Consider the following 26,952-nt stretch of genomic DNA (forward strand, 5'->3'; position numbering starts at 1 on the left):
TGCATTAGGATTAGGGTTAGGGTTAGGGTTAGGGTTAGGGTACTTTGCATTAGGGTTAGGGTTAGGGTTAGGGTTAGGGTTAGGGTTAGGGTTAGGGTACTTTGCATTAGGGTTGGGATTGGGGTTAGGGTACTTTGCGTTAGGGTTCGGGTTAGTGTCAGGGTGAGGGTTAGGGTCAGGGTTAGGGTTAGGGTTAGGGGTTAGGTTTAGGGATAGGATTCTCTGCATTAGGGTTCGAGTTAGGGTTATCCGTGTGCCAAATTGACCAAATTATCTTCGGTGGGATCGGGGGGTGGTGGGTGGGTATTGCTCTGTCCTCCACCTGCGCTTCCCCCTCCCCTCGCTTGAGGAACGTGTCTGTACACCTCTCCGCACACACTCACATATTGGTGTCTGATCTCCATCACCATGGCCCGGATTTCATTGTACTGCGCCTCATCGATCTCGTGGACCAGCTGTCGGTAATCATCCTGGATCAAGGAGAAGGAGAGCGGGTCAGCGGGGCAAGGAGCACTGGCATTTACCGAGCATCTTGGAGGGGGTAAAACATTACCCAGGCGCCCTTGCCGGAGGGAGACCCCTCAGCAAAACCTGACTCCGAGGGGCAGGAGGAGATATCAGGGACAGGCGACCATAAGCAGGGGGAAAGAGGGAGATTTGAAGATGTGTGTTAAAGAAGGAGAGAGAGAGAGAGAGAGGGGGGGACGGAGAGGTTGAGGGAGGGAAATGCAGAGATGAGGGCTTCCCCCGACCCACAGGCCGGTGAAGGCCCGGCCGCCAATGGTGGAGCGATGGGAATCGGGGGGAGGCTCGAGAGGGCAGAATCGGAGGAGTGCAGAGATCTCGGAGGGTTGCAGGGGGCTGGAGGAGGTTACAGAGATAGGGAGGGGTTGTAGGGGGCTGGAGGAGGTTACAGAGATAGGGAGGGGTTGTAGGGGGCTGGAGGAGGTTACAGAGATAGGGAGGGGTGTAGGGGCTGGAGGAGGTTACAGAGATAGGGAGGGGTGTAGGGGGCTGGAGGGGGTTACAGAGATAGGGAGGGGTGTAGGGGCTGGAGGAGGTTACAGAAATAGGGAGGGGTGTAGGGGCTGGAGGAGGTTACAGAGATAGGGAGAGTTGTAGGGCTGGAGGAGGTTACAGAAATAGGGAGAGGTTTAGAGGCTGGAGGAGGTTACAGCGATAGGGAGGGGTGTAGGGGCAGGAGGAGGTACAGAGATAGGGAGGGGTGTAGATGCTGGAGGAGATTACAGAGATAGGGAGGGGTGAAGGGGGCTGGAGGAGGTTACAGAGATAGGGAGGGGTGTAGGGGCTGGAGGAGGTTACAGAGATAGGGAGGGATGTAGGGGCTGGAGGAGGTTACAGAGATAGGGAGGGGTGTAGGGGCTGGAGGAGGTTACAGAGATAGGGAGGGTTGTAGGGGCTGGAGGAGGTTACAGAGATAGGGAGAGTTGTAGGGGGCTGGAGGAGGTAACAGAGATAGGGAGGGTTGTAGGGGGCTGGAGGAGGTTACAGAGATAGGGAGGGGTGTAGGGGGCTGGAGGAGGTTACAGAGATAGGGTGGGTGTAGGGTCTGGAGGAGGTTACAGAGATAGGGAGGGTTGTTGGGACTGGAGGAGGTTACAGAAATAGGGAGGGCTGTAGGGGATGGAGGAGGTTACAGAGATAGGGAGGGGGTGATGGGGGCTGGAGGAGGTTACAGAGATAGGGGAGGGGTGTTAGTGGCTGGAGGAGGTACAAAGATAGGGAGGGGTGTTGGGGCTGGAGTGGTTACAGAGATAGGGCGGGTTGTAGGGGGCTGGAGGAGGTTACAGAGATAGGAGGGGTGTAGTGCTGGAGAAGGTTACAGAGATAGGGAGGGGTGTAGGGGCTGGAGGAGGTTACAGAGATAGGGAGGGTGTAGGGGCTGGAGGAGGTTACAGAGATAGGGAGGGGTGTAGGTGCTGGAGGAGGGTTACAGAAATAGGGAGGGGTTTAGCGGCTGGAGGAGGTTACAGAGATAGGGAGGGGTTTAGCGGCTGGAGGAGGTTACAGAGATAGGGAGGGGTGTAGGGGCTGGAGGAGGTTACAGAAATAGGGAGGGGTTTAGAGGCTGGAGGAGGTTACAGAGATAGGGAGGGGTGTAGGGGCTGGAGGAGGTTACAGAGATAGGGAGGTTTGTAAGGGCTGGAGGAGGTTACAGAGATAGGGAGGTTTGTAGGGGCTGGAGGAGGTTACAGAGATAGGGAGGGGTTTAGGGGCTGGAGGAGGTTACAGAGATAGGGAAGGGTGTAGGGGCTGGAGGAGATTACAGAGATAGGGAGGGGTGTAGGGGGCTGGAGGAGGTTACAGAGATAGGGAGGGGTGTAGGGGGCTGGAGGAGGTTACAGAGATAGGGAGGGGTTTAGGGAGTGGAGGAGGTTACAGAGATAGGGAGGGTTGTTGGGACTGGAGGGGGTTACAGAGATAGGGATGGGTGTAGTGGCTGGAGGAGTGTACAGAGATAGGAAGGCGTCTTGGGGCTGGTGATGGTTAAAGAGATAGGGAGGGGTGTAGGGGGTTGGAGGAGTTTACAGAGATAGGGAGGGTTGTAGGGGCTGGAGGAGGTTACAGAGATACGGAGGGGTGTAGGGGGATGGAGCAGGTTACAGAGATAGGGAGGGGTGTAGGGGCTGGAGGAGGTTACAGAGATAGGGAGGGGTGTAGGGACTGGAGGAGGTTACAGAGATAGGGAGGGTTGTAGGGGCTGGAGGAGGTTACAGAGATAGGGAGGGCTGTAGGGGCTGGAGGAGGTTACAGAGATAGGGAGGGTTGTAGGGGCTGGAGGAGGTTACAGAGATAGGGAGGGCTGTAGGGGCTGGAGGAGGTTACAGAGATAGGGAGGGGTGTAGGGGCTGGAGGAGGTTACAGAGATAGGGAGGGGTGTAGGGGCTGGAGGAGGTTACAGAGATAGGGAGGGGTGTAGAGACTGGAGGAGGTTACAGAGATAGGGAGGGGTGTAGGGACTGGAGTAGGTTACAGAGATAGGGAGGGTTGTAGTGGCTGGAGGAGGTTACAGAGATATGCAGGGTTTGTAGGGGCTGGTGGAGGTTACAGAGAGAGGGATGGGTGTTGGGGGCTGGAGGAGGTCACAGGGATAGGGAGGGGTGTAGGGACTCAAGGATTTTACAAAGATAGGGAGGGTTGCAGGGGCTGGAGGAGGTTACAGAGAGAGGGAGCGGGGTAGGGACTGGATGAGGATACAGAGATAGGGTGGGGTGTAGGGGCTGGAGGAGGTTACAGAGATAGGGAGGGGTGTAGGGGGCTGGAGGAGGTTACAGAGATAGGGAGGGTTGTAGGGGCTGGAGGAGGTTACAGAGATAAGGAGGGTTGTAGGGTCTGGAGGAGGTTACAGAGATAGGGAGGGTTGTAGGGGCTGGAGGAGGTTACAGAGATAAGGAGGGGTGTAGGGGCTGTAGGGTGTTTCAGAGATAGGGAGTATTGTAGGGGCTGGAGGAGGTTACAGAGATAGGGAGGGGTGTAGGGGCTGGAGGAAGTTACAGAGATAGGGAGGGTTGTAGGGGCTGGAGGAGGTTACAGAAATGGGGAGGGGTGTCGGGGCTGGAGGAGGTTACAGCGATAGGGAGGGGTGTAGGGGCTGGAGGAGGTTACAGAGATAGGGAGGGGTGTAGATGCTGGAGGAGATTACAGAGATAGGGAGGGGTGAAGGGGGCTGGAGGAGGTTACAGAGATAGGGAGGGGTGTAGGGGCTGGAGGAGGTTACAGAGATAGGGAGGGATGTAGGGGCTGGAGGAGGTTACAGAGATAGGGAGGGGTGTAGGGGCTGGAGGAGGTTACAGAGATAGGGAGGGTTGTAGGGGGCTGGAGGAGGTTACAGAGATAGGGAGAGTTGTAGGGGGCTGGAGGAGGTTACAGAGATAGGGAGGGTTGTAGGGGGCTGGAGGAGGTTACAGAGATAGGGAGGGGTGTAGGGGGCTGGAGGAGGTTACAGAGATAGGGTGGGGTGTAGGGTCTGGAGGAGGTTACAGAGATAGGGAGGGTTGTTGGGACTGGAGGGGGTTACAGAAATAGGGAGGGCTGTAGGGGATGGAGGAGGTTACAGAGATAGGGAGGGGTTTGGGGGCTGGAGGAGGTTACAGAGATAGGGAGGGGTGTAGTGGCTGGAGGAGGGTACAAAGATAGGGAGGGGTGTTGGGGCTGGAGGTGGTTACAGAGATAGGGCGGGTTGTAGGGGGCTGGAGGAGGTTACAGAGATAGGGAGGGGTGTAGGTGCTGGAGAAGGTTACAGAGATAGGGAGGGGTGTAGGGGCTGGAGGAGGTTACAGAGATAGGGAGGGGTGTAGGGGCTGGAGGAGGTTACAGAGATAGGGAGGGGTGTAGGTGCTGGAGGAGGTTACAGAAATAGGGAGGGGTTTAGCGGCTGGAGGAGGTTACAGAGATAGGGAGGGGTTTAGCGGCTGGAGGAGGTTACAGAGATAGGGAGGGGTGTAGGGGCTGGAGGAGGTTACAGAAATAGGGAGGGGTTTAGAGGCTGGAGGAGGTTACAGAGATAGGGAGGGGCGTAGGGGCTGGAGGAGGTTACAGAGATAGGGAGGTTTGTAAGGGCTGGAGGAGGTTACAGAGATAGGGAGGTTTGTAGGGGCTGGAGGAGGTTACAGAGATAGGGAGGGGTTTAGGGGCTGGAGGAGGTTACAGAGATAGGGAAGGGTGTAGGGGCTGGAGGAGATTACAGAGATAGGGAGGGGTGTAGGGGGCTGGAGGAGGTTACAGAGATAGGGAGGGGTGTAGGGGGCTGGAGGAGGTTACAGAGATAGGGAGGGTTGTTGGGACTGGAGGGGGTTACAGAGATAGGGATGGGTGTAGTGGCTGGAGGAGTGTACAGAGATAGGAAGGCGTCTTGGGGCTGGTGATGGTTAAAGAGATAGGGAGGGGTGTAGGGGGTTGGAGGAGTTTACAGAGATAGGGAGGGTTGTAGGGGCTGGAGGAGGTTACAGAGATACGGAGGGGTGTAGGGGGATGGAGCAGGTTACAGAGATAGGGAGGGGTGTAGGGGCTGGAGGAGGTTACAGAGATGGGGAGGGGTGTAGGGACTGGAGGAGGTTACAGAGATAGGGAGGGTTGTAGGGGCTGGAGGAGGTTACAGAGATAGGGAGGGCTGTAGGGGCTGGAGGAGGTTACAGAGATAGGGAGGGTTGTAGGGGCTGGAGGAGGTTACAGAGATAGGGAGGGCTGTAGGGGCTGGAGGAGGTTACAGAGATAGGGAGGGGTGTAGGGGCTGGAGGAGGTTACAGAGATAGGGAGGGGTGTAGGGGCTGGAGGAGGTTACAGAGATAGGGAGGGGTGTAGGGACTGGAGGAGGTTACAGAGATAGGGAGGGGTGTAGGGACTGGAGTAGGTTACAGAGATAGGGAGTGTTGTAGTGGCTGGAGGAGGTTACAGAGATATGCAGGGTTTGTAGGGGCTGGTGGAGGTTACAGAGAGAGGGATGGGTGTTGGGGGCTGGAGGAGGTCACAGGGATAAGGAGGGGTGTAGGGACTCAAGGATTTTACAAAGATAGGGAGAGTTGCAGGGGCTGGAGGAGGTTACAGAGAGAGGGAGCGGGGTAGGGACTGGATGAGGATACAGAGATAGGGTGGGGTGTAGGGGCTGGAGGAGGTTACAGAGATAGGGAGGGGTGTAGGGGGCTGGAGGAGGTTACAGAGATAGGGAGGGTTGTAGGGGCTGGAGGAGGTTACAGAGATAAGGAGGGTTGTAGGGTCTGGAGGAGGTTACAGAGATAGGGAGGGTTGTAGGGGCTGGAGGAGGTTACAGAGATAAGGAGGGGTGTAGGGGCTGTAGGGTGTTTCAGAGATAGGGAGTATTGTAGGGGCTGGAGGAGGTTACAGAGATAGGGAGGGGTGTAGGGGCTGGAGGAAGTTACAGAGATAGGGAGGGTTGTAGGGGCTGGAGGAGGTTACAGAAATGGGGAGGGGTGTCGGGGCTGGAGGAGGTTACAGAGATGGGGAGTGTTGTCAGGGCTGGAGGAGGTTACAGAATTTATGAGGGTTGTAGGAGCTGGAGGAGCTTACAGAGATAGGGAGGCGTCTATGGACTGGAGGAGGTTACAGAGATAGGGAGGGTTGTAGGAGCTGGAGGATATTACAGAGATAGGGAGGGGTGTAGGGATCTGGAATAGTTTACAATGATAGGGAGGGGTGTAGGGGGACTGGAGGAGGTTACAGAGATAGGGAGGGTTGTAGGGGGCTGGAGGAGTTTACAGAGATAGGGAGGGGTGTAGGGGCTGGAGGAGGTTACAGAGCTAGGGAGGGTTGTAGGAGCTTGAGGAGGTTACAGAGATAGGGAGGTTTTGTAGTTGCTGGAGGAGGTTGCAGATATAGGGTGGGGTGTAGGTGGCTGGAGGAGGTTACCTAGATAGGGAGGGGTGTAGGTACTGGAGGAGTTTACAGAGAAAGGGAGGGGTGTAGGGGACCAGAGGAGGTTACAGAGATAGTGAGGGATATAGGTGGCTGGATGAGGTTACAGAGATAGGGAGGGCGGTAGGGGCTTGAGGAGGTTACTGAGATAGGGAGGGGGCTAGGGGCTGGAGTAGGTTACAGAGATAGGGAGGGGTGTAGTGGCTGGAGGAGGTTACAGATATAGGGAGGGGTGTAGGGGCTGATGGAGGTTACAGAGATAGGGAGGGGTCTAGGGGCTGGAGGAGGTTACAGAGATAGGGAGGGGTGTAGGGGGCTGGAGGAGGTTACAGGGATAGGGAGGGGTGTAGGGGGTTGGAGGAGGTTACAGAGATAGGGATGGGTGTAAGTGCTGGAGGGGATTACAGAGATAGGGAGGGGTGTAGGGGCTGGAGGAGGTTACAGAGATAGGAAGGGTCGTAGGGGCTGGAGGAGGTTACAGAGATAGGGAGGGGTGTAGGAGGCTGGAGGAGGTTACAGGGATAGGGAGGGGTGTAGGGGGTTGGAGGAGGTTACAGAGATAGGGAGGGGTGTAGGGGCTGGAGGAGTTTACAGAGATAGGGAGGGGTGTAGGGTTTGGAGGAGGTTACAGAGATATGGAGGGGTGTAGGGGCTGGAGGAGGTTGCAGAAATGGGGAGGAGTGTTGGGGCTGGAGGATGTTAGAGAGGTAGTGAGGGGTGTTGGGTCTGGAGGAGGTTACAGAGATAGGGAGAGTTGTAGGGACTGGAAGAGGTTACAGAGATAGGGAGGGGTTTAGGGGGCTGGAGGAGGTTACAGAGATAGGAAGGGGTGTAGGGGCTAGAGGAGGTTACAGAGGTAGGGAGGGGTGTAGGGGCTGGAGGAAGTTACAGAGATAGGGAGGGTTGTAGGGGCTGGAGGAGGTTACAGAAATGGGGAGGGGTGTCGGGGCTGGAGGAGGTTACAGAGATGGGGAGTGTTGTCAGGGCTGGAGGAGGTTACAGAATTTATGAGGGTTGTAGGAGCTGGAGGAGCTTACAGAGATAGGGAGGCGTCTATGGACTGGAGGAGGTTACAGAGATAGGGAGGGTTGTAGGAGCTGGAGGATATTACAGAGATAGGGAGGGGTGTAGGGATCTGGAATAGTTTACAATGATAGGGAGGGGTGTAGGGGGACTGTAGGAGGTTACAGAGATAGGGAGGGTTGTAGGGGGCTGGAGGAGTTTACAGAGATAGGGAGGGGTGTAGGGGCTGGAGGAGTTTACAGAGCTAGGGAGGGTTGTAGGAGCTTGAGGAGGTTACAGAGATAGGGAGGTTTTGTAGTTGCTGGAGGAGGTTGCAGATATAGGGTGGGGTGTAGGTGGCTGGAGGAGGTTACCTAGATAGGGATGGTTCTAGGGTGGATATGTGTTTACAGAGATAGAGGTGTTTGTATTGGCTGGAGGAGGTTACAGAAATGGGGGGAGGTCTTGTGAGTGGAGGATGTTATAGATATTCGGAGGGGTGTAAGTGCTGGAGGAGATTACAGAGATAGGGAGGGGTGTACGGGGTTTGATGGGGTTACAGAGATAGGGAGGGTTGTAGGTGCTGGAGGAGGTTACAGAGATAGGGAGGGTTTTGGGGCTGGAGGAGGTTACAGAGATAGGGAGGGGTGTAGGGGCTGGAGGAGTTTACAGAGATAGGGTGGGGTGTAGGGGGCTGGAGGAGGATACAGTCATAGGGAGGGGTGAAGGGGCGGGAGGAGGTTACAGAGATAGGGAGGGTTGTAGGGGCTTGAAGGGGTTACAGAGATAGGGAGGGGTGTTGGGGGCTGGAGGACGTTACAGAGATCGGGAGGGGTGTAGGGACTGGAGGAGGTTACACTATTAGGGAGGGGTGTAGGTGCTGGAGGAGGTTACAGAGATAGGGAGGGGTGTAGGGGTCTGGAGGAGGTTACAGAGATAGTGAGGGGTGTAGGGGCTGGAGAAGGTTACAGAGATAGGGAAGGTTGTAGGGGCTGGAGGAGGTTAGAGAGATAGGGATGGGTGTAGAGGCTGGAGGAGGTTACAGAGATAGCGAGGGGTGTTGGGGGATGGAGGAGGTTACAGAGATAGGGAGGGGTGTAGGTACTGGAGGAGTTTACAGAGAAAGGGAAGGGTGTAGGGGACTAGAGGAGGTTACAGAGATAGTGAGGGGTGTAGGTGGCTGGATGAGGTTACAGAGATATGGATGAGGTTACAGAGATAGGGAGGGCGGTAGGGGCTTGAGGGGTCTAGGGGCTGGAGGAGGTTACAGAGATAGGGAGGGGTGTAGGGGGCTGGAGGAGGTTATAGGGATAGGGAGGGGTGTAGGGGGTTGGAGGAGGTTACAGAGATAGGGATGGGTGTAAGTGCTGGAGGAGATTACAGAGATAGGGAGGGGTGTAGGTGCTGGAGGAGGTTACAGAGATAGGGAGGGGTGTAGGGGCTGGAGGAGGTTACAGAGATAGGGAGGGGTGTAGGGGCTGGAGGAGGTTACAGAGATAGGGAGGGGTGTAGGTGCTGGAGGAGGTTACAGAAATAGGGAGGGGTTTAGCGGCTGGGGGAGGTTACAGAGATAGGGAGGTTTGTAAGGGCTGGAGGAGGTTACAGAGATAGGGAGGGGTTTAGGGGCTGGAGGAGGTTACAGAGATAGGGAGGGGTGTAGGGGCTGGAGGAGGTTACAGAGATAGGGAAGGGTGTAGGGGCTGGAGGAGATTACAGAGATAGGGAGGGGTGTAGGGGGCTGGAGGAGGTTACAGAGATAGGGAGGGGTGTAGGGGCTGGAGGAGGTTACAGAGATAGGGAGGGGTTTAGGGGCTGGAGGAGGTTACAGAGATAGGGAAGGGTGTAGGGGCTGGAGGAGATTACAGAGATAGGGAGGGGTGTAGGGGGCTGGAGGAGGTTACAGAGATAGGGAGGGGTGTAGGGGGCTGGAGGAGGTTACAGAGATAGGGAGGGGTTTAGGGAGTGGAGGAGGTTACAGAGATAGGGAGGGTTGTTGGGACTGGAGGGGGTTACAGAGATAGGGAGGGGTGTAGGGGCTGGAGGAGGTTACAGAGATAGGGAGGGGTGTAGGGGCTGGAGGAGTTTACAGTGATATGGAGGGTTGTAGGGGCTTGAAGGGGTTACAGAGATATGAAGGGTTGTGGGGGGGGCTGGAGGAGGTTACAGAGAAAGGGAGGGGTGTTGTAGGGGCTGGAGGAGGTTACAGAGATAGGGAGGGTTGTAGGGGCTGGAGGAGTTTACAGAGATAGGGAGGTGTGTAGGGTTTGGAGGAGGTTACAGAGATATGGAGGGGTGTAGGGGCTGGAGGAGGTTGCAGAAATGGGGAGGAGTGTTGGGGCTGGAGGATGTTAGAGAGGTAGTGAGGCGTGTTGGGTCTGGAGGAGGTTACAGAGATAGGGAGAGTTGTAGGGACTGGAAGAGGTTACAGAGATAGGGAGGGGTTTAGGGGGCTGGAGGAGGTTACAGAGATAGGAAGGGGTGTAGGGGCTAGAGGAGGTTACAGAGGTAGGGAGGGGTGTAGGGGCTGGAGGAAGTTACAGAGATAGGGAGGGTTGTAGGGGCTGGAGGCGGTTACAGAAATGGGGAGGGGTGTCGGGGCTGGAGGAGGTTACAGAGATGGGGAGTGTTGTCAGGGCTGGAGGAGGTTACAGAATTTATGAGGGTTGTAGGAGCTGGAGGAGCTTACAGAGATAGGGAGGGTTGTAGGGGCTTGAAGGGGTTACAGAGATAGGGAGGGGTGTTGGGGGCTGGAGGATGTTACAGAGATCGGGAGGGGTGTAGGGACTGGAGGAGGTTACACTAATAGGGAGGGGTGTAGGTGCTGGAGGATGTTACAGAGATAGGGAGGGGTGTAGGGGTCTGGAGGAGGTTACAGAGATAGTGAGGGGTGTAGGGGCTGGAGAAGGTTACAGAGATAGGGAAGGTTGTAGGGGCTGGAGGAGGTTAGAGAGATAGGGATGGGTGTAGAGGCTGGAGGAGGTTACAGAGATAGCGAGGGGTGTTGGGGGATGGAGGACGTTAGAGAGATCGAGAGGGGTGTAGGGGCTGGAGGAGGTTACAGAGATAGGGAGGGTTGTAGGGGGCTGGAGGAGGTTACAGAGATAGGGAGGGGTGTAGGTACTGGAGGAGTTTACAGAGAAAGGGAGGGGTGTAGGGGACTAGAGGAGGTTACAGAGATAGTGAGGGGTGTAGGTGGCTGGATGAGGTTACAGAGATAGGGAGGGCTGTAGGGGCTTGAGGAGGTTACTGAGATAGGGAGGGGTTTAGCGGCTGGAGGAGGTTACAGAGATAGGGAGGGGTGTAGGGGCTGGAGGAGGTTACAGAAATAGGGAGGGGTTTAGAGGCTGGAGGAGGTTACAGAGATAGGGAGGGGTGTAGGGGCTGGAGGAGGTTACAGAGATAGGGAGGTTTGTAAGGGCTGGAGGAGGTTACAGAGATAGGGAGGTTTGTAGGGGCTGGAGGAGGTTACAGAGATAGGGAGGGGTTTAGGGGCTGGAGGAGGTTACAGAGATAGGGAAGGGTGTAGGGGCTGGAGGAGATTACAGAGATAGGGAGGGGTGTAGGGGGCTGGAGGAGGTTACAGAGATAGGGAGGGGTGTAGGGGGCTGGAGGAGGTTACAGAGATAGGGAGGGGTTTAGGGAGTGGAGGAGGTTACAGAGATAGGGAGGGTTGTTGGGACTGGAGGGGGTTACAGAGATAGGGATGGGTGTAGTGGCTGGAGGAGTGTACAGAGATAGGAAGGCGTCTTGGGGCTGGTGATGGTTAAAGAGATAGGGAGGGGTGTAGGGGGTTGGAGGAGTTTACAGAGATAGGGAGGGTTGTAGGGGCTGGAGGAGGTTACAGAGATACGGAGGGGTGTAGGGGGATGGAGCAGGTTACAGAGATAGGGAGGGGTGTAGGGGCTGGAGGAGGTTACAGAGATAGGGAGGGGTGTAGGGACTGGAGGAGGTTACAGAGATAGGGAGGGTTGTAGGGGCTGGAGGAGGTTACAGAGATAGGGAGGGCTGTAGGGGCTGGAGGAGGTTACAGAGATAGGGAGGGTTGTAGGGGCTGGAGGAGGTTACAGAGATAGGGAGGGCTGTAGGGGCTGGAGGAGGTTACAGAGATAGGGAGGGGTGTAGGGGCTGGAGGAGGTTACAGAGATAGGGAGGGGTGTAGGGGCTGGAGGAGGTTACAGAGATAGGGAGGGGTGTAGAGACTGGAGGAGGTTACAGAGATAGGGAGGGGTGTAGGGACTGGAGTAGGTTACAGAGATAGGGAGGGTTGTAGTGGCTGGAGGAGGTTACAGAGATATGCAGGGTTTGTAGGGGCTGGTGGAGGTTACAGAGAGAGGGATGGGTGTTGGGGGCTGGAGGAGGTCACAGGGATAGGGAGGGGTGTAGGGACTCAAGGATTTTACAAAGATAGGGAGGGTTGCAGGGGCTGGAGGAGGTTACAGAGAGAGGGAGCGGGGTAGGGACTGGATGAGGATACAGAGATAGGGTGGGGTGTAGGGGCTGGAGGAGGTTACAGAGATAGGGAGGGGTGTAGGGGGCTGGAGGAGGTTACAGAGATAGGGAGGGTTGTAGGGGCTGGAGGAGGTTACAGAGATAAGGAGGGTTGTAGGGTCTGGAGGAGGTTACAGAGATAGGGAGGGTTGTAGGGGCTGGAGGAGGTTACAGAGATAAGGAGGGGTGTAGGGGCTGTAGGGTGTTTCAGAGATAGGGAGTATTGTAGGGGCTGGAGGAGGTTACAGAGATAGGGAGGGGTGTAGGGGCTGGAGGAAGTTACAGAGATAGGGAGGGTTGTAGGGGCTGGAGGAGGTTACAGAAATGGGGAGGGGTGTCGGGGCTGGAGGAGGTTACAGAGATGGGGAGTGTTGTCAGGGCTGGAGGAGGTTACAGAATTTATGAGGGTTGTAGGAGCTGGAGGAGCTTACAGAGATAGGGAGGCGTCTATGGACTGGAGGAGGTTACGGAGATAGGGAGGGTTGTAGGAGCTGGAGGATATTACAGAGATAGGGAGGGGTGTAGGGATCTGGAATAGTTTACAATGATAGGGAGGGGTGTAGGGGGACTGGAGGAGGTTACAGAGATAGGGAGGGTTGTAGGGGGCTGGAGGAGTTTACAGAGATAGGGAGGGGTGTAGGGGCTGGAGGAGGTTACAGAGCTAGGGAGGGTTGTAGGAGCTTGAGGAGGTTACAGAGATAGGGAGGTTTTGTAGTTGCTGGAGGAGGTTGCAGATATAGGGTGGGGTATAGGTGGCTGGAGGAGGTTACCTAGATAGGGAGGGGTGTAGGTACTGGAGGAGTTTACAGAGAAAGGGAGGGGTGTAGGGGACCAGAGGAGGTTACAGAGATAGTGAGGGATGTAGGTGGCTGGATGAGGTTACAGAGATAGGGAGGGCGGTAGGGGCTTGAGGAGGTTACTGAGATAGGGAGGGGGCTAGGGGCTGGAGTAGGTTACAGAGATAGGGAGGGGTGTAGTGGCTGGAGGAGGTTACAGATATAGGGAGGGGTGTAGGGGCTGATGGAGGTTACAGAGATAGGGAGGGGTCTAGGGGCTGGAGGAGGTTACAGAGATAGGGATGGGTGTTAGTGCTGGAGGGGATTACAGAGATAGGGAGGGGTGTAGGGGCTGGAGGAGGTTACAGAGATAGGAAGGGTCGTAGGGGCTGGAGGAGGTTACAGAGATAGGGAGGGGTGTAGGAGGCTGGAGGAGGTTACAGGGATAGGGAGGGGTGTAGGGGGTTGGAGGAGGTTACAGAGATAGGGAGGGGTGTAGGGGCTGGAGGAGTTTACAGAGATAGGGAGGGGTGTAGGGTTTGGAGGAGGTTACAGAGATATGGAGGGGTGTAGGGGCTGGAGGAGGTTGCAGAAATGGGGAGGAGTGTTGGGGCTGGAGGATGTTAGAGAGGTAGTGAGGGGTGTTGGGTCTGGAGGAGGTTACAGAGATAGGGAGAGTTGTAGGGACTGGAAGAGGTTACAGAGATAGGGAGGGGTTTAGGGGGCTGGAGGAGGTTACAGAGATAGGAAGGGGTGTAGGGGCTGGAGGAGGTTACAGAGATAGGGAGGGGTGTAGGGGCTGGAGGAAGTTACAGAGATAGGGAGGGTTGTAGGGGCTGGAGGAGGTTACAGAAATGGGGAGGGGTGTCGGGGCTGGAGGAGGTTACAGAGATGGGGAGTGTTGTCAGGGCTGGAGGAGGTTACAGAATTTATGAGGGTTGTAGGAGCTGGAGGAGCTTACAGAGATAGGGAGGCGTCTATGGACTGGAGGAGGTTACAGAGATAGGGAGGGTTGTAGGAGCTGGAGGATATTACAGAGATAGGGAGGGGTGTAGGGATCTGGAATAGTTTACAATGATAGGGAGGGGTGTAGGGGGACTGGAGGAGGTTACAGAGATAGGGAGGGTTGTAGGGGGCTGGAGGAGTTTACAGAGATAGGGAGGGGTGTAGGGGCTGGAGGAGTTTACAGAGCTAGGGAGGGTTGTAGGAGCTTGAGGAGGTTACAGAGATAGGGAGGTTTTGTAGTTGCTGGAGGAGGTTGCAGATATAGGGTGGGGTGTAGGTGGCTGGAGGAGGTTACCTAGATAGGGATGGTTCTAGGGTGGATATGTGTTTACAGAGATAGAGGTGTTTGTATTGGCTGGAGGAGGTTACAGAAATGGGGGGAGGTCTTGTGAGTGGAGGATGTTATAGAGATTCGGAGGGGTGTAAGTGCTGGAGGAGATTACAGAGATAGGGAGGGGTGTACGGGGTTTGATGGGGTTACAGAGATAGGGAGGGGTGTAGGGGCTGGAGGAGGTTACAGAGATAGGGAGGGGTGTAGGGGCTGGAGGAGTTTACAGAGATAGGGAGGGGTGTAGGGGCTGGAGGAGGTTACAGAGATAGGGCGGGGTGTAGGAGGGCTGGAGGAGGTTACAGATATAGGGAGAGTTATAGGGACTGTAGGAGGTTACAGAGATAGGGGTTGTTGTAGGGGCTGGATGATATTACAGAGATAGGGAGGGGTTGTAGTTGGACTGGAGGAGTTTACATAGATAGGGTGGGGTGTAGGGGCTGGAGGAGGTTACAGAGATATGGACGGGTGTAGGAGGCTGGAGGAGGTTACAGAGATAGGGAGGGGGTGTAGGGGCTGGAGGAGTTTACAGAGATCGTTAGGGTTGTAGGAGGCTGGAGGAGGTTACAGAGATAGGGAGGGGTATAGGGGGCTGGAGGAGGTTACAGAGATAGGGAGGGGTGTAGGGGGCTGGAGGAGGTTACAGAGATAGGGGTTGTTGTAGGGGCTGGATGATATTACAGAGATAGGGAGGGGTTGTAGTTGGACTGGAGGAGTTTACATAGATAGGGTGGGGTGTAGGGCGCTGGAGGAGTTTACAGAGATAGGGAGGGGTGTAGGGGCTGGAGGAGGTTACAGAGATAGGGAGGGGTGTAGGAGGGCTGGAGGAGGTTACAGATATAGGGAGAGTTATAGGGACTGTAGGAGGTTACAGAGATAGGGAGGGGTGTAGGGGCTGGATGACATTACAGAGATAGGGAGGAGTTGTCATTGGACTGGAGGAGTTTACAGAGATAGGGAGTGTTGTAGGGGCTGGAGGAGGTTACAGAGATAGGGAGGGTTGTAGGGGATGGAGGAGGTTACAGAGATAGGGAGGGGTGTAGGGGGCTGGAGGAGGTTACAGAGATAGGGGGTGTTGTAGGGGCTGGATGATATTACAGAGATAGGGAGGGGTTGTAGTTGGACTGGAGGAGTTTACATAGATAGGGTGGGGTGTAGGGGCTGGAGGAGGTTACAGAGATATGGACGGGTGTAGGAGGCTGGAGGAGGTTACAGAGATAGGGAGGGGTATAGGGGGCTGGAGGAGTTTACAGAGATAGGGAGGGGTATAGGGAGCTGGAGGAGGTTACAGAGATAGGGAGGGGTGTAGGAGGCTGGAGGAGGTTACAGAGATAGGGAGGGGTATAGGGGGCTTGAGAAGGTTACGGAGATATTGAGGGGTGTAGGGGCTGGAGGAGCTTACAGAGATAGGGAGCGGCATAGGGGCTGGAGGAGGTTACAGAGATAGGAGGGATGTAGGGGCTGGAGGATGTTACAGAGATAGGGAGGTGGTGTAGGGGCTGGAGGAGGTTACAGAGATAGCGAGGGGGTGTAGGGAGCTGGAGGAGGTTACAGAGATAGGGAGGTGTGTAGGGGGCTGGAGGAGGTTACAGAGATAGGGAGGTGTGTAGGGGGCTGGAGGAGGTTATAGAGATAGGGAGGTGTGTAGGGGGCTGGAGGAGGTTACAGAGATAGGGAGGGTTGTAGGGGGCTGGAGGAGGTTACAGAGATAGGGAGGGGTGTAGGGGGCTGGAGGAGGTTACAGAGATAGGGAGCGGTGTTGGGGGCTGGAGGAGGTTACAGAGATAGGGAGGGGTGTAGGTGCTGGAGGAGGTTACACAGATAGGGAGGGTTGTAGGGGCTGGAGGAGGTTACAGAGATAGGGAGGGTTTTAGGGTCTGGAGGAGGTTACAGAGATAGGGAGGTTTGTAGCGGCTGGAGGAGGTTACAGAGATAGGGAGGGGTGTAGGGGCTGGAGGAGGTTACAGAGATAGGGAGGGTTGTAGGGGCTGGAGGAGGTTACTGAGATAGGGAGGGGTGTAGGGGGCTGGAGGAGGTTACAGAGATAAGGAGGGGTGTAGGGGCGGGAGGAGGTTACAGAGATAGGGAGGGGTGTAGGGGGATGGAGGAGGTTACAGAGAAACGGAGGGGTGTAGGGGCTGGAGGAGGTTACAGAGATAGGGAGGGGTGTAGGGAGCTGGAGGAGGTTACAGAGATAGGGAGGGGTGTAGGGGTCTGGAGGAGGTTACAGAGATGGGGAGGGGTGTAGGGGGCTGGAGGAGGTTACAGAGATAGTGAGGGGTGTAGGTGGCTGGATGAGGTTACAGAGATAGGGAGGGCTGTAGGGGCTTGAGGAGGTTACAGGGATAGGGAGGGGTGTAGGGGCTGATGGAGGTTACAGAGATAGGGAGGGGTCTAGGGGCTGGAGGAGGTTACAGAGATAGGGAGGGGTGTAGGGGGCTGGAGGAGGTTACAGGGATAGGGAGGGGTGTAGGGGGTTGGAGAAGGTTACAGAGATAGGGATGGGTGTAAGTGCTGGAGGAGATTACAGAGATAGGGAGGGGTGTAGGGGCTGGAGGAGGTTACAGAGATAGGGAGGGTCGTAGGGGCTGGAGGAGGTTACAGAGATAGGGAGGGGTGTAGGAGGCTGGAGGAGGTTACAGGGATAGGGAGGGGTGTAGGGGGTTGGAGGAGGTTACAGAGATAGGGTAGGGTGTAGGGGCTGGAGGAGGTTATAGAGAAACGGAGGGTTGTAGGGGCTGAAGGAGGTTACAGAGATAGGGAAGGTTGTAGGGGATGGATTATATTACAGAGATAGGGAGGGTTGTTGTTGTTGGACTGGAGGAGGTTGCAGAGATAGAGAGGGGTGTTGGGGGCTGGAGGAGGTTACGGAGATAGGGAGGGGTGTAGGGCGCTGGAGGAGTTTACAGAGATAGGGAGGGGTGTAGGGGCTGGAGGAGGTTACAGAGATAGGGAGGGGTGTAGGAGGGCTGGAGGAGGTTACAGATATAGGGAGAGTTATAGGGACTGTAGGAGGTTACAGAGATAGGGGTTGTTGTAGGGGCTGGATGATATTACAGAGATAGGGAGGGGTTGTAGTTGGACTGGAGGAGTTTACATAGATAGGGTGGGGTGTAGGGGCTGGAGGAGGTTACAGAGATATGGACGGGTGTAGGAGGCTGGAGGAGGTTACAGAGATAGGGAGGGGGTGTAGGGGCTGGAGGAGTTTACAGAGATCGTTAGGGTTGTAGGAGGCTGGAGGAGGTTACAGAGATAGGGAGGGGTATAGGGGGCTGGAGGAGGTTACAGAGATAGGGAGGGGTGTAGGGGGCTGGAGGAGGTTACAGAGATAGGGGTTGTTGTAGGGGCTGGATGATATTACAGAGATAGGGAGGGGTTGTAGTTGGACTGGAGGAGTTTACATAGATAGGGTGGGGTGTAGGGGCTGGAGGAGGTTACAGAGATATGGACGGGTGTAGGAGGCTGGAGGAGGTTACAGAGATAGGGAGGGGTATAGGGGGCTGGAGGAGTTTACAGAGATAGGGAGGGGTATATGGGGCTGGAGGAGGTTACAGAGATAGGGAGGGGTGTAGGAGGCTGGAGGAGGTTACAGAGATAGGGAGGGGTATAGGGGGCTTGAGAAGGTTACGGAGATATTGAGGGGTGTAGGGGCTGGAGGAGCTTACAGAGATAGGGAGCGGCGTAGGGGCTGGAGGAGGTTACAGAGATAGGAGGGATGTAGGGGCTGGAGGATGTTACAGAGATAGGGAGGTGGTGTAGGGGCTGGAGGAGGTTACAGAGATAGCGAGGGGGTGTAGGGAGCTGGAGGAGGTTACAGAGTTAGGGAGGTGTGTAGGGGGCTGGAGGAGGTTATAGAGATAGGGAGAGTTGTAGGGACTGGAAGAGGTTACAGAGATAGGGAGGGGTTTAGGGGGCTGGAGGAGGTTACAGAGATAGGAAGGGGTGTAGGGGCTAGAGGAGGTTACAGAGGTAGGGAGGGGTGTAGGGGCTGGAGGAAGTTACAGAGATAGGGAGGGTTGTAGGGGCTGGAGGAGGTTACAGAAATGGGGAGGGGTGTCGGGGCTGGAGGAGGTTACAGAGATGGGGAGTGTTGTCAGGGCTGGAGGAGGATACAGAATTTATGAGGGTTGTAGGAGCTGGAGGAGCTTACAGAGATAGGGAGGGTTGTAGGGGCTTGAAGGGGTTACAGAGATAGGGAGGGGTGTTGGGGGCTGGAGGACGTTACAGAGATCGGGAGGGGTGTAGGGACTGGAGGAGGTTACACTAATAGGGAGGGGTGTAGGTGCTGGAGGATGTTACAGAGATAGGGAGGGGTGTAGGGGTCTGGAGGAGGTTACAGAGATAGTGAGGGGTGTAGGGGCTGGAGAAGGTTACAGAGATAGGGAAGGTTGTAGGGGCTGGAGGAGGTTAGAGAGATAGGGATGGGTGTAGAGGCTGGAGGAGGTTACAGAGATAGCGAGGGGTGTTGGGGGATGGAGGACGTTACAGAGATCGAGAGGGGTGTAGGGGCTGGAGGAGGTTACAGAGATAGGGAGGGTTGTAGGGGGCTGGAGGAGGTTACAGAGATAGGGAGGGGTGTAGGTACTGGAGGAGTTTACAGAGAAAGGGAGGGGTGTAGGGGACTAGAGGAGGTTACAGAGATAGTGAGGGGTGTAGGTGGCTGGATGAGGTTACAGAGATAGGGAGGGCTGTAGGGGCTTGAGGAGGTTACTGAGATAGGGAGGGGGCTAGGGGTTGGAGTAGGTTACAGAGATAGGGAGGGGTGTAGTGGCTGGAGGAGGTTACAGATATAGGGAGGGGTGTAGGGGCTGATGGAGGCTACAGAGATAGGGAGGGGTCTAGGGGCTGGAGGAGGTTACAGAGATAGGGAGGGGTGTAGGGGGCTGGAGGAGGTTACAGGGATAGGGAGGGGTGTAGGGGGTTGGAGAAGGTTACAGAGATAGGGATGGGTGTAAGTGCTGGAGGAGATTACAGAGATAGGGAGGGGTGTAGGGGCTGGAGGAGGTTACAGAGATAGGGAGGGTCGTAGGGGCTGGAGGAGGTTACAGAGATAGGGAGGGGTGTAGGAGGCTGGAGGAGGTTACAGGGATAGGGAGGGGTGTAGGGGGTTGGAGGAGGTTACAGAGATAGGGTAGGGTGTAGGGGCTGGAGGAGGTTATAGAGAAACGGAGGGTTGTAGGGGCTGAAGGAGGTTACAGAGATAGGGAAGGTTGTAGGGGATGGATTATATTACAGAGATAGGGAGGGTTGTTGTTGTTGGACTGGAGGAGGTTGCAGAGATAGAGAGGGGTGTTGGGGGCTGGAGGAGGTTACGGAGATAGGGAGGGGTGTAGGGCGCTGGAGGAGTTTACAGAGATAGGGAGGGGTGTAGGGGCTGGAGGAGGTTACAGAGATAGGGCGGGGTGTAGGAGGGCTGGAGGAGGTTACAGATATAGGGAGAGTTATAGGGACTGTAGGAGGTTACAGAGATAGGGGTTGTTGTAGGGGCTGGATGATATTACAGAGATAGGGAGGGGTTGTAGTTGGACTGGAGGAGTTTACATAGATAGGGTGGGGTGTAGGGGCTGGAGGAGGTTACAGAGATATGGACGGGTGTAGGAGGCTGGAGGAGGTTACAGAGATAGGGAGGGGGTGTAGGGGCTGGAGGAGTTTACAGAGATCGTTAGGGTTGTAGGAGGCTGGAGGAGGTTACAGAGATAGGGAGGGGTATAGGGGGCTGGAGGAGGTTACAGAGATAGGGAGGGGTGTAGGGGGCTGGAGGAGGTTACAGAGATAGGGGTTGTTGTAGGGGCTGGATGATATTACAGAGATAGGGAGGGGTTGTAGTTGGACTGGAGGAGTTTACATAGATAGGGTGGGGTGTAGGGCGCTGGAGGAGTTTACAGAGATAGGGAGGGGTGTAGGGGCTGGAGGAGGTTACAGAGATAGGGAGGGGTGTAGGAGGGCTGGAGGAGGTTACAGATATAGGGAGAGTTATAGGGACTGTAGGAGGTTACAGAGATAGGGAGGGGTGTAGGGGCTGGATGACATTACAGAGATAGGGAGGAGTTGTCATTGGACTGGAGGAGTTTACAGAGATAGGGAGTGTTGTAGGGGCTGGAGGAGGTTACAGAGATAGGGAGGGTTGTAGGGGATGGAGGAGGTTACAGAGATAGGGAGGGGTGTAGGGGGCTGGAGGAGGTTACAGAGATAGGGGGTGTTGTAGGGGCTGGATGATATTACAGAGATAGGGAGGGGTTGTAGTTGGACTGGAGGAGTTTACATAGATAGGGTGGGGTGTAGGGGCTGGAGGAGGTTACAGAGATATGGACGGGTGTAGGAGGCTGGAGGAGGTTACAGAGATAGGGAGGGGTATAGGGGGCTGGAGGAGTTTACAGAGATAGGGAGGGGTATAGGGAGCTGGAGGAGGTTACAGAGATAGGGAGGGGTGTAGGAGGCTGGAGGAGGTTACAGAGATAGGGAGGGGTATAGGGGGCTTGAGAAGGTTACGGAGATATTGAGGGGTGTAGGGGCTGGAGGAGCTTACAGAGATAGGGAGCGGCATAGGGGCTGGAGGAGGTTACAGAGATAGGAGGGATGTAGGGGCTGGAGGATGTTACAGAGATAGGGAGGTGGTGTAGGGGCTGGAGGAGGTTACAGAGATAGCGAGGGGGTGTAGGGAGCTGGAGGAGGTTACAGAGATAGGGAGGTGTGTAGGGGGCTGGAGGAGGTTACAGAGATAGGGAGGTGTGTAGGGGGCTGGAGGAGGTTATAGAGATAGGGAGGTGTGTAGGGGGCTGGAGGAGGTTACAGAGATAGGGAGGGTTGTAGGGGGCTGGAGGAGGTTACAGAGATAGGGAGGGGTGTAGGGGGCTGGAGGAGGTTACAGAGATAGGGAGCGGTGTTGGGGGCTGGAGGAGGTTACAGAGATAGGGAGGGGTGTAGGTGCTGGAGGAGGTTACACAGATAGGGAGGGTTGTAGGGGCTGGAGGAGGTTACAGAGATAGGGAGGGTTTTAGGGTCTGGAGGAGGTTACAGAGATAGGGAGGTTTGTAGCGGCTGGAGGAGGTTACAGAGATAGGGAGGGGTGTAGGGGCTGGAGGAGGTTACAGAGATAGGGAGGGTTGTAGGGGCTGGAGGAGGTTACTGAGATAGGGAGGGGTGTAGGGGGCTGGAGGAGGTTACAGAGATAAGGAGGGGTGTAGGGGCTGGAGGAGGTTACAGAGATAGGGAGGGGTGTAGGGGGATGGAGGAGGTTACAGAGAAACGGAGGGGTGTAGGGGCTGGAGGAGGTTACAGAGATAGGGAGGGGTGTAGGGAGCTGGAGGAGGTTACAGAGATAGGGAGGGGTGTAGGGGTCTGGAGGAGGTTACAGAGATGGGGAGGGGTGTAGGGGGCTGGAGGAGGTTACAGAGATAGTGAGGGGTGTAGGTGGCTGGATGAGGTTACAGAGATAGGGAGGGCTGTAGGGGCTTGAGGAGGTTACAGGGATAGGGAGGGGTGTAGGGGCTGATGGAGGTTACAGAGATAGGGAGGGGTCTAGGGGCTGGAGGAGGTTACAGAGATAGGGAGGGGTGTAGGGGGCTGGAGGAGGTTACAGGGATAGGGAGGGGTGTAGGGGGTTGGAGAAGGTTACAGAGATAGGGATGGGTGTAAGTGCTGGAGGAGATTACAGAGATAGGGAGGGGTGTAGGGGCTGGAGGAGGTTACAGAGATAGGGAGGGTCGTAGGGGCTGGAGGAGGTTACAGAGATAGGGAGGGGTGTAGGAGGCTGGAGGAGGTTACAGGGATAGGGAGGGGTGTAGGGGGTTGGAGGAGGTTACAGAGATAGGGTAGGGTGTAGGGGCTGGAGGAGGTTATAGAGAAACGGAGGGTTGTAGGGGCTGAAGGAGGTTACAGAGATAGGGAAGGTTGTAGGGGATGGATTATATTACAGAGATAGGGAGGGTTGTTGTTGTTGGACTGGAGGAGGTTGCAGAGATAGAGAGGGGTGTTGGGGGCTGGAGGAGGTTACGGAGATAGGGAGGGGTGTAGGGCGCTGGAGGAGTTTACAGAGATAGGGAGGGGTGTAGGGGCTGGAGGAGGTTACAGAGATAGGGCGGGGTGTAGGAGGGCTGGAGGAGGTTACAGATATAGGGAGAGTTATAGGGACTGTAGGAGGTTACAGAGATAGGGGTTGTTGTAGGGGCTGGATGATATTACAGAGATAGGGAGGGGTTGTAGTTGGACTGGAGGAGTTTACATAGATAGGGTGGGGTGTAGGGGCTGGAGGAGGTTACAGAGATATGGACGGGTGTAGGAGGCTGGAGGAGGTTACAGAGATAGGGAGGGGGTGTAGGGGCTGGAGGAGTTTACAGAGATCGTTAGGGTTGTAGGAGGCTGGAGGAGGTTACAGAGATAGGGAGGGGTATAGGGGGCTGGAGGAGGTTACAGAGATAGGGAGGGGTGTAGGGGGCTGGAGGAGGTTACAGAGATAGGGGTTGTTGTAGGGGCTGGATGATATTACAGAGATAGGGAGGGGTTGTAGTTGGACTGGAGGAGTTTACATAGATAGGGTGGGGTGTAGGGGCTGGAGGAGGTTACAGAGATATGGACGGGTGTAGGAGGCTGGAGGAGGTTACAGAGATAGGGAGGGGTATAGGGGGCTGGAGGAGTTTACAGAGATAGGGAGGGGTATATGGGGCTGGAGGAGGTTACAGAGATAGGGAGGGGTGTAGGAGGCTGGAGGAGGTTACAGAGATAGGGAGGGGTATAGGGGGCTTGAGAAGGTTACGGAGATATTGAGGGGTGTAGGGGCTGGAGGAGCTTACAGAGATAGGGAGCGGCGTAGGGGCTGGAGGAGGTTACAGAGATAGGAGGGATGTAGGGGCTGGAGGATGTTACAGAGATAGGGAGGTGGTGTAGGGGCTGGAGGAGGTTACAGAGATAGCGAGGGGGTGTAGGGAGCTGGAGGAGGTTACAGAGATAGGGAGGTGTGTAGGGGGCTGGAGGAGGTTATAGAGATAGGGAGGTGTGTAGGGGGCTGGAGGAGGTTACAGAGATAGGGAGGGTTGTAGGGGGCTGGAGGAGGTTACAGAGATAGGGAGGGGTGTAGGGGGCTGGAGGAGGTTACAGAGATAGGGAGCGGTGTTGGGGGCTGGAGGAGGTTACAGAGATAGGGAGGGGTGTAGGTGCTGGAGGAGGTTACACAGATAGGGAGGGTTGTAGGGGCTGGAGGAGGTTACAGAGATAGGGAGGGTTTTAGGGTCTGGAGGAGGTTACAGAGATAGGGAGGTTTGTAGCGGCTGGAGGAGGTTACAGAGATAGGGAGGGGTGTAGGGGCTGGAGGAGGTTACAGAGATAGGGAGGGTTGTAGGGGCTGGAGGAGGTTACAGAGATAGGGAGGTGTGTAGGGGGCTGGAGGAGGTTACAGAGATAAGGAGGGGTGTAGGGGCTGGAGGAGGTTACTGAGATAGGGAGGGGTGTAGGGGGCTGGAGGAGGTTACAGAGATAAGGAGGGGTGTAGGGGCTGGAGGAGGTTACAGAGATAGGGAGGGGTGTAGGGGGCTGGAGGAGGTTACAGAGATAGGGAGGGGTGTAGGGGCTGGAGGAGGTTACAGAGATAGGGAGGGGTGTAGGGAGCTGGAGGAGGTTACAGAGATAGGGAGGGGTGTAGGGGTCTGGAGGAGGTTACAGAGATGGGGAGGGGTGTAGGGGGCTGGAGGAGGTTACAGAGATAGGGAGGGGTGTAGGGGTCTGGAGGAGGTTACAGAGATGGGGAGGGGTGTAGGGGGCTGGAGGAGGTTACAGAGATAGGGAGGGGTGTTGGGGTCTGGAGGAGGTTACAGAGATAGGGAGGGGTGTAGGGGCTGGAGGAGGTTACAGAGATAGGGAGGGGTGTAGGGTCTAGAGGAGGTTACAGAGATAGGGAGGGGTTTTGGGGCAGGAGGAGGTTACAGAGATAGGGAGGGGTGTAGGGGTCTGGAGGAGGTTACAGAGATGGGGAGGGGTTTTGGGGCAGGAGGAGGTTACAGAGATAGGGAGGGGTGTAGAGTGGGGATCCAGTGTCCGTGTGAGAGAGCACGTGGGCGATGGGGGAATGGGAGTTTTTAGATCGGGCGCGGAGTTCCAGCCATTCGAGTTCGGGGTGGACGTTGTGCCTTTGACGTGGGTGTGGGTGAGGAGATTCACCGGGACGCTCCCTGGGGGAACGAGGGTGAGACACGGAGAGACCGGGAGAAGCCGGGATCGCTCCCCTTTGGGACAGGGACTATTGCGATGGGGGCGGGGTGGTGGTCTGGAATTGAGGCGTTCGTAACCTCGAGGGGTTCGGGTGGCACGGACGAGGGGAATCTGCGTCCAGCGGCGGCGAGGGTCGGTCACCAGAGAGGGGTGGCGGAGGGAGGAGAATCGGCCAATGACCCAGGTTAAGAACCAGCAACCCGGGGTGAGGGGAAGCCGCTTTAGGGGTTCTTTTTCGGGTGGGCGAGGTGTGGCAAGTGGCGTCCCACAGGGGGGGTATGTGCCAGGGCCTTAATCTTTACCCGCTTGGCGTCAACGACGGCGACGAGGGGTCAGCGGAGGCGCGGTAGCTGAGCGGTGGACGACGCAACGGTAAGTAGGTAAGTATGTGGTGAAGAAGACATAAGAGGCCCACGGGGTGTGGCTACGGAGAAGCGGAGCGAGTGGGTGAAAACCCGGCCGACGGGGAAGATAGAGAGAGAGAGAGAGAGAGAGAGAGTTGGGGGGGCAGCATGGCAGGGGCAAGAACGCGAGAGAGAAAGTTCCGGACTCACCACGTGCTGCTCTTTGGCTGCCTTGGCGACTGCATCACCACGATCGAGGAAGTACCTGCGGGAGCAGAGAGAGAGAGGGAGAGAGAGAGTGAGTGTGAGAGAGAGAAAGAGTATGTGTGTGTGTATGACAGTGAGGTCCACTCTCCTCCCTCTCAGAGGATTTTGTCCCCTGTGTGGTGTAGGTGCACCCACAGCGCTGTTAGGGAGGGAGTTCCAGGATTTTGTCCCCTGTGTGGTGTAGGTACACCCACAGCGCTGTTAGGGAGGGAGTTCCAGGATTTGGACCCAGCGACAGTGAAGGAACGGCCGATATATTTCCAAGTCGGGATGGTGAGGGGCTCGGAGGGGGGAACTTCCAGGTGGTGGGTGTTCCCCATGTGTCTGCTGCCCTTGTCCTTCTAGATGGTAGCGGTCGTGGGTTTGGGCGGCGCTGTCGAAGGAGCCTTGGCGAGTTGCTGCAGTGCATCTTGTAGATGGTACACACGCTGCTGCTACTGTGCGTCGGTGGGTGGAGGCAGTGAATGTTTGTGGATGGGGTGCCGATCGAGCGGGGCGGGGGCTGCTTTGTCCTGGACGGTGTCGAGCTTCTCGAGTGTTGTGGGAGCTGCAACTCATCCAGGCAAAGTGGGGAGTATCCCATCACACTCCTGACTTGTGCCTTGTAGATGGTGGACAGGCTTTGGGGGAGTCAGGAGGTGAGTTACTCTCCGCAGGATTCCCAGATTCTGAGTGAGGTTCACTCTCCCCCTCACTATAGGAGTGAGGTTCACTCTCCCCCTCACTATGGGAGTGAGGTTCACTCTCCCGCTCACTATGGGAGTGAGGTTCATTCTCCCGCTCACTATAAGAGTGAGGTTCACTCTCCCGTTCACTATAAGAGTGAGGTTCACTCTCCCACTCACTATAGGAGTGAGGTTCACTCTCCCGCTCACTATGGGAGTGAGGTTCACTCTCCCGCTCACTATAAGAGTGAGGTTCACTCTCCCCCTCACTATAGGAGTGAGGTTCACTCTCCCGCTCAATACGGGAGTGAGGTTCACTCTCCCGCTCACTACGGGAGTGAGGTTCACTCTCCCGCTCACTATGGGAGTGAGGTTCACTCTCCCGCTCAGTATAGGAGTGAGGTTCACACTCCCACTCACTATAAGAGTGAGGTTCACTCTCCCCCTCACTATAGGAGTGAGGTTCACTCTCCCACTCACTACAGGAGTGAAGTTCACTCTCCCGCTCACTATAGGAGTGAGGTTCACTCTCCCGCTCACTATGGGAGTGAGGTTCACTCTCCCGCTCACTATAGGAGTGAGGTTCACTCTCCCACTCACTAAAAGAGTGAGGTTCACTCTCCCGCTCACTATAGGAGTGAGGTTCACTCTCCCACTCACTATAGGAGTGAGGTTCACTCTCCCGCTCACTATAGGAGTGAGGTTCACTCTCCTGCTCACTATAGGAGTGAGGTTCACTCTACCGCTCACCATAGGAGTGAGGTTCACTCTTCCCCTCACTATAGGAGTGAAGTTCACTCTCCCCCTCACTACGGGAGTGAGGTTCACTCTCCCCCTCACTATCGGAGTGAGGTTCACTCTCCCGCTCACTACAGGAGTGAGGTTCACTCTCCCCCTCACTATAGGAGTGAGGTTCACTCTCCCGCCCACCATTCCCCCTGCCCCACCTTCCCCAAACGCCGCGGTCCCCACCTCCCCTCCGGCCGGGACCTACTTGGTGATCTGCGTTTGGAATCCCTCGATCTTTGTCCGGCTGTTGGTCATCAACTCGAACACCTTCTCCTGAAATGTGAGGAGGGAGAACGTGAACAGCAGGAGGGGGTCACTCCAGGCGGCCGGACACCCGACACCACAACATGGCCAAATAGCAACCTCGTGTAGTGCACCCTTTGCGATGGGCGTGAAGGGCACGGGGTGAAAATCGAGACCTCGGCAATAACGCCCTTCATTGGTCTAGCACCTTGGTTATCCCACGATGCTTCAGAAAGCTCCTATCAACCGGGATGTGGCCCCTCAGCCACTTGAGGAGGTATTAGTGACAGGAGAGCAAAAGCTCGGTCAAAGAGGGAGGCTTTTAGGAGCGTCTTAGAGGAGGAGAGGGAGGGAGAGAGAGAGAGAGAGGGAGGGAGACAGAGAGAGAGAGATGGAGGGGGAGAGAGGGAGGGAGAGAGAGAGGGAGAGACAGAGAGAGAGAGAGAGAGAGACAG

General features: G+C 56.0%; 1 protein-coding gene across 1 annotated transcript in view; it reads right to left on the reverse strand.

Moving 5' to 3' along the window:
• Positions 1 to 363: 363 nt before the first annotated feature.
• LOC144677324 (proteasome activator complex subunit 1-like) overlaps positions 364 to 26,952 on the reverse strand; it is a gene marked incomplete at both ends in the record, with an annotated part of 33,225 nt that continues 6,636 nt past the window's right edge. Inside the window, 3 exons of the mRNA XM_078537462.1 lie at positions 364 to 470; positions 24,744 to 24,798; positions 26,460 to 26,527. Of these exons, the coding sequence (XP_078393588.1) occupies positions 364 to 470; positions 24,744 to 24,798; positions 26,460 to 26,527 (230 nt within the window). The remainder of the gene's footprint in view (positions 471 to 24,743; positions 24,799 to 26,459; positions 26,528 to 26,952) is intronic.

This window comes from Cetorhinus maximus, unplaced genomic scaffold (genome assembly GCF_964194155.1).
Source record: "Cetorhinus maximus unplaced genomic scaffold, sCetMax3.hap1.1 HAP1_SCAFFOLD_2400, whole genome shotgun sequence".
NCBI lineage: Eukaryota > Metazoa > Chordata > Chondrichthyes > Lamniformes > Cetorhinidae > Cetorhinus > Cetorhinus maximus.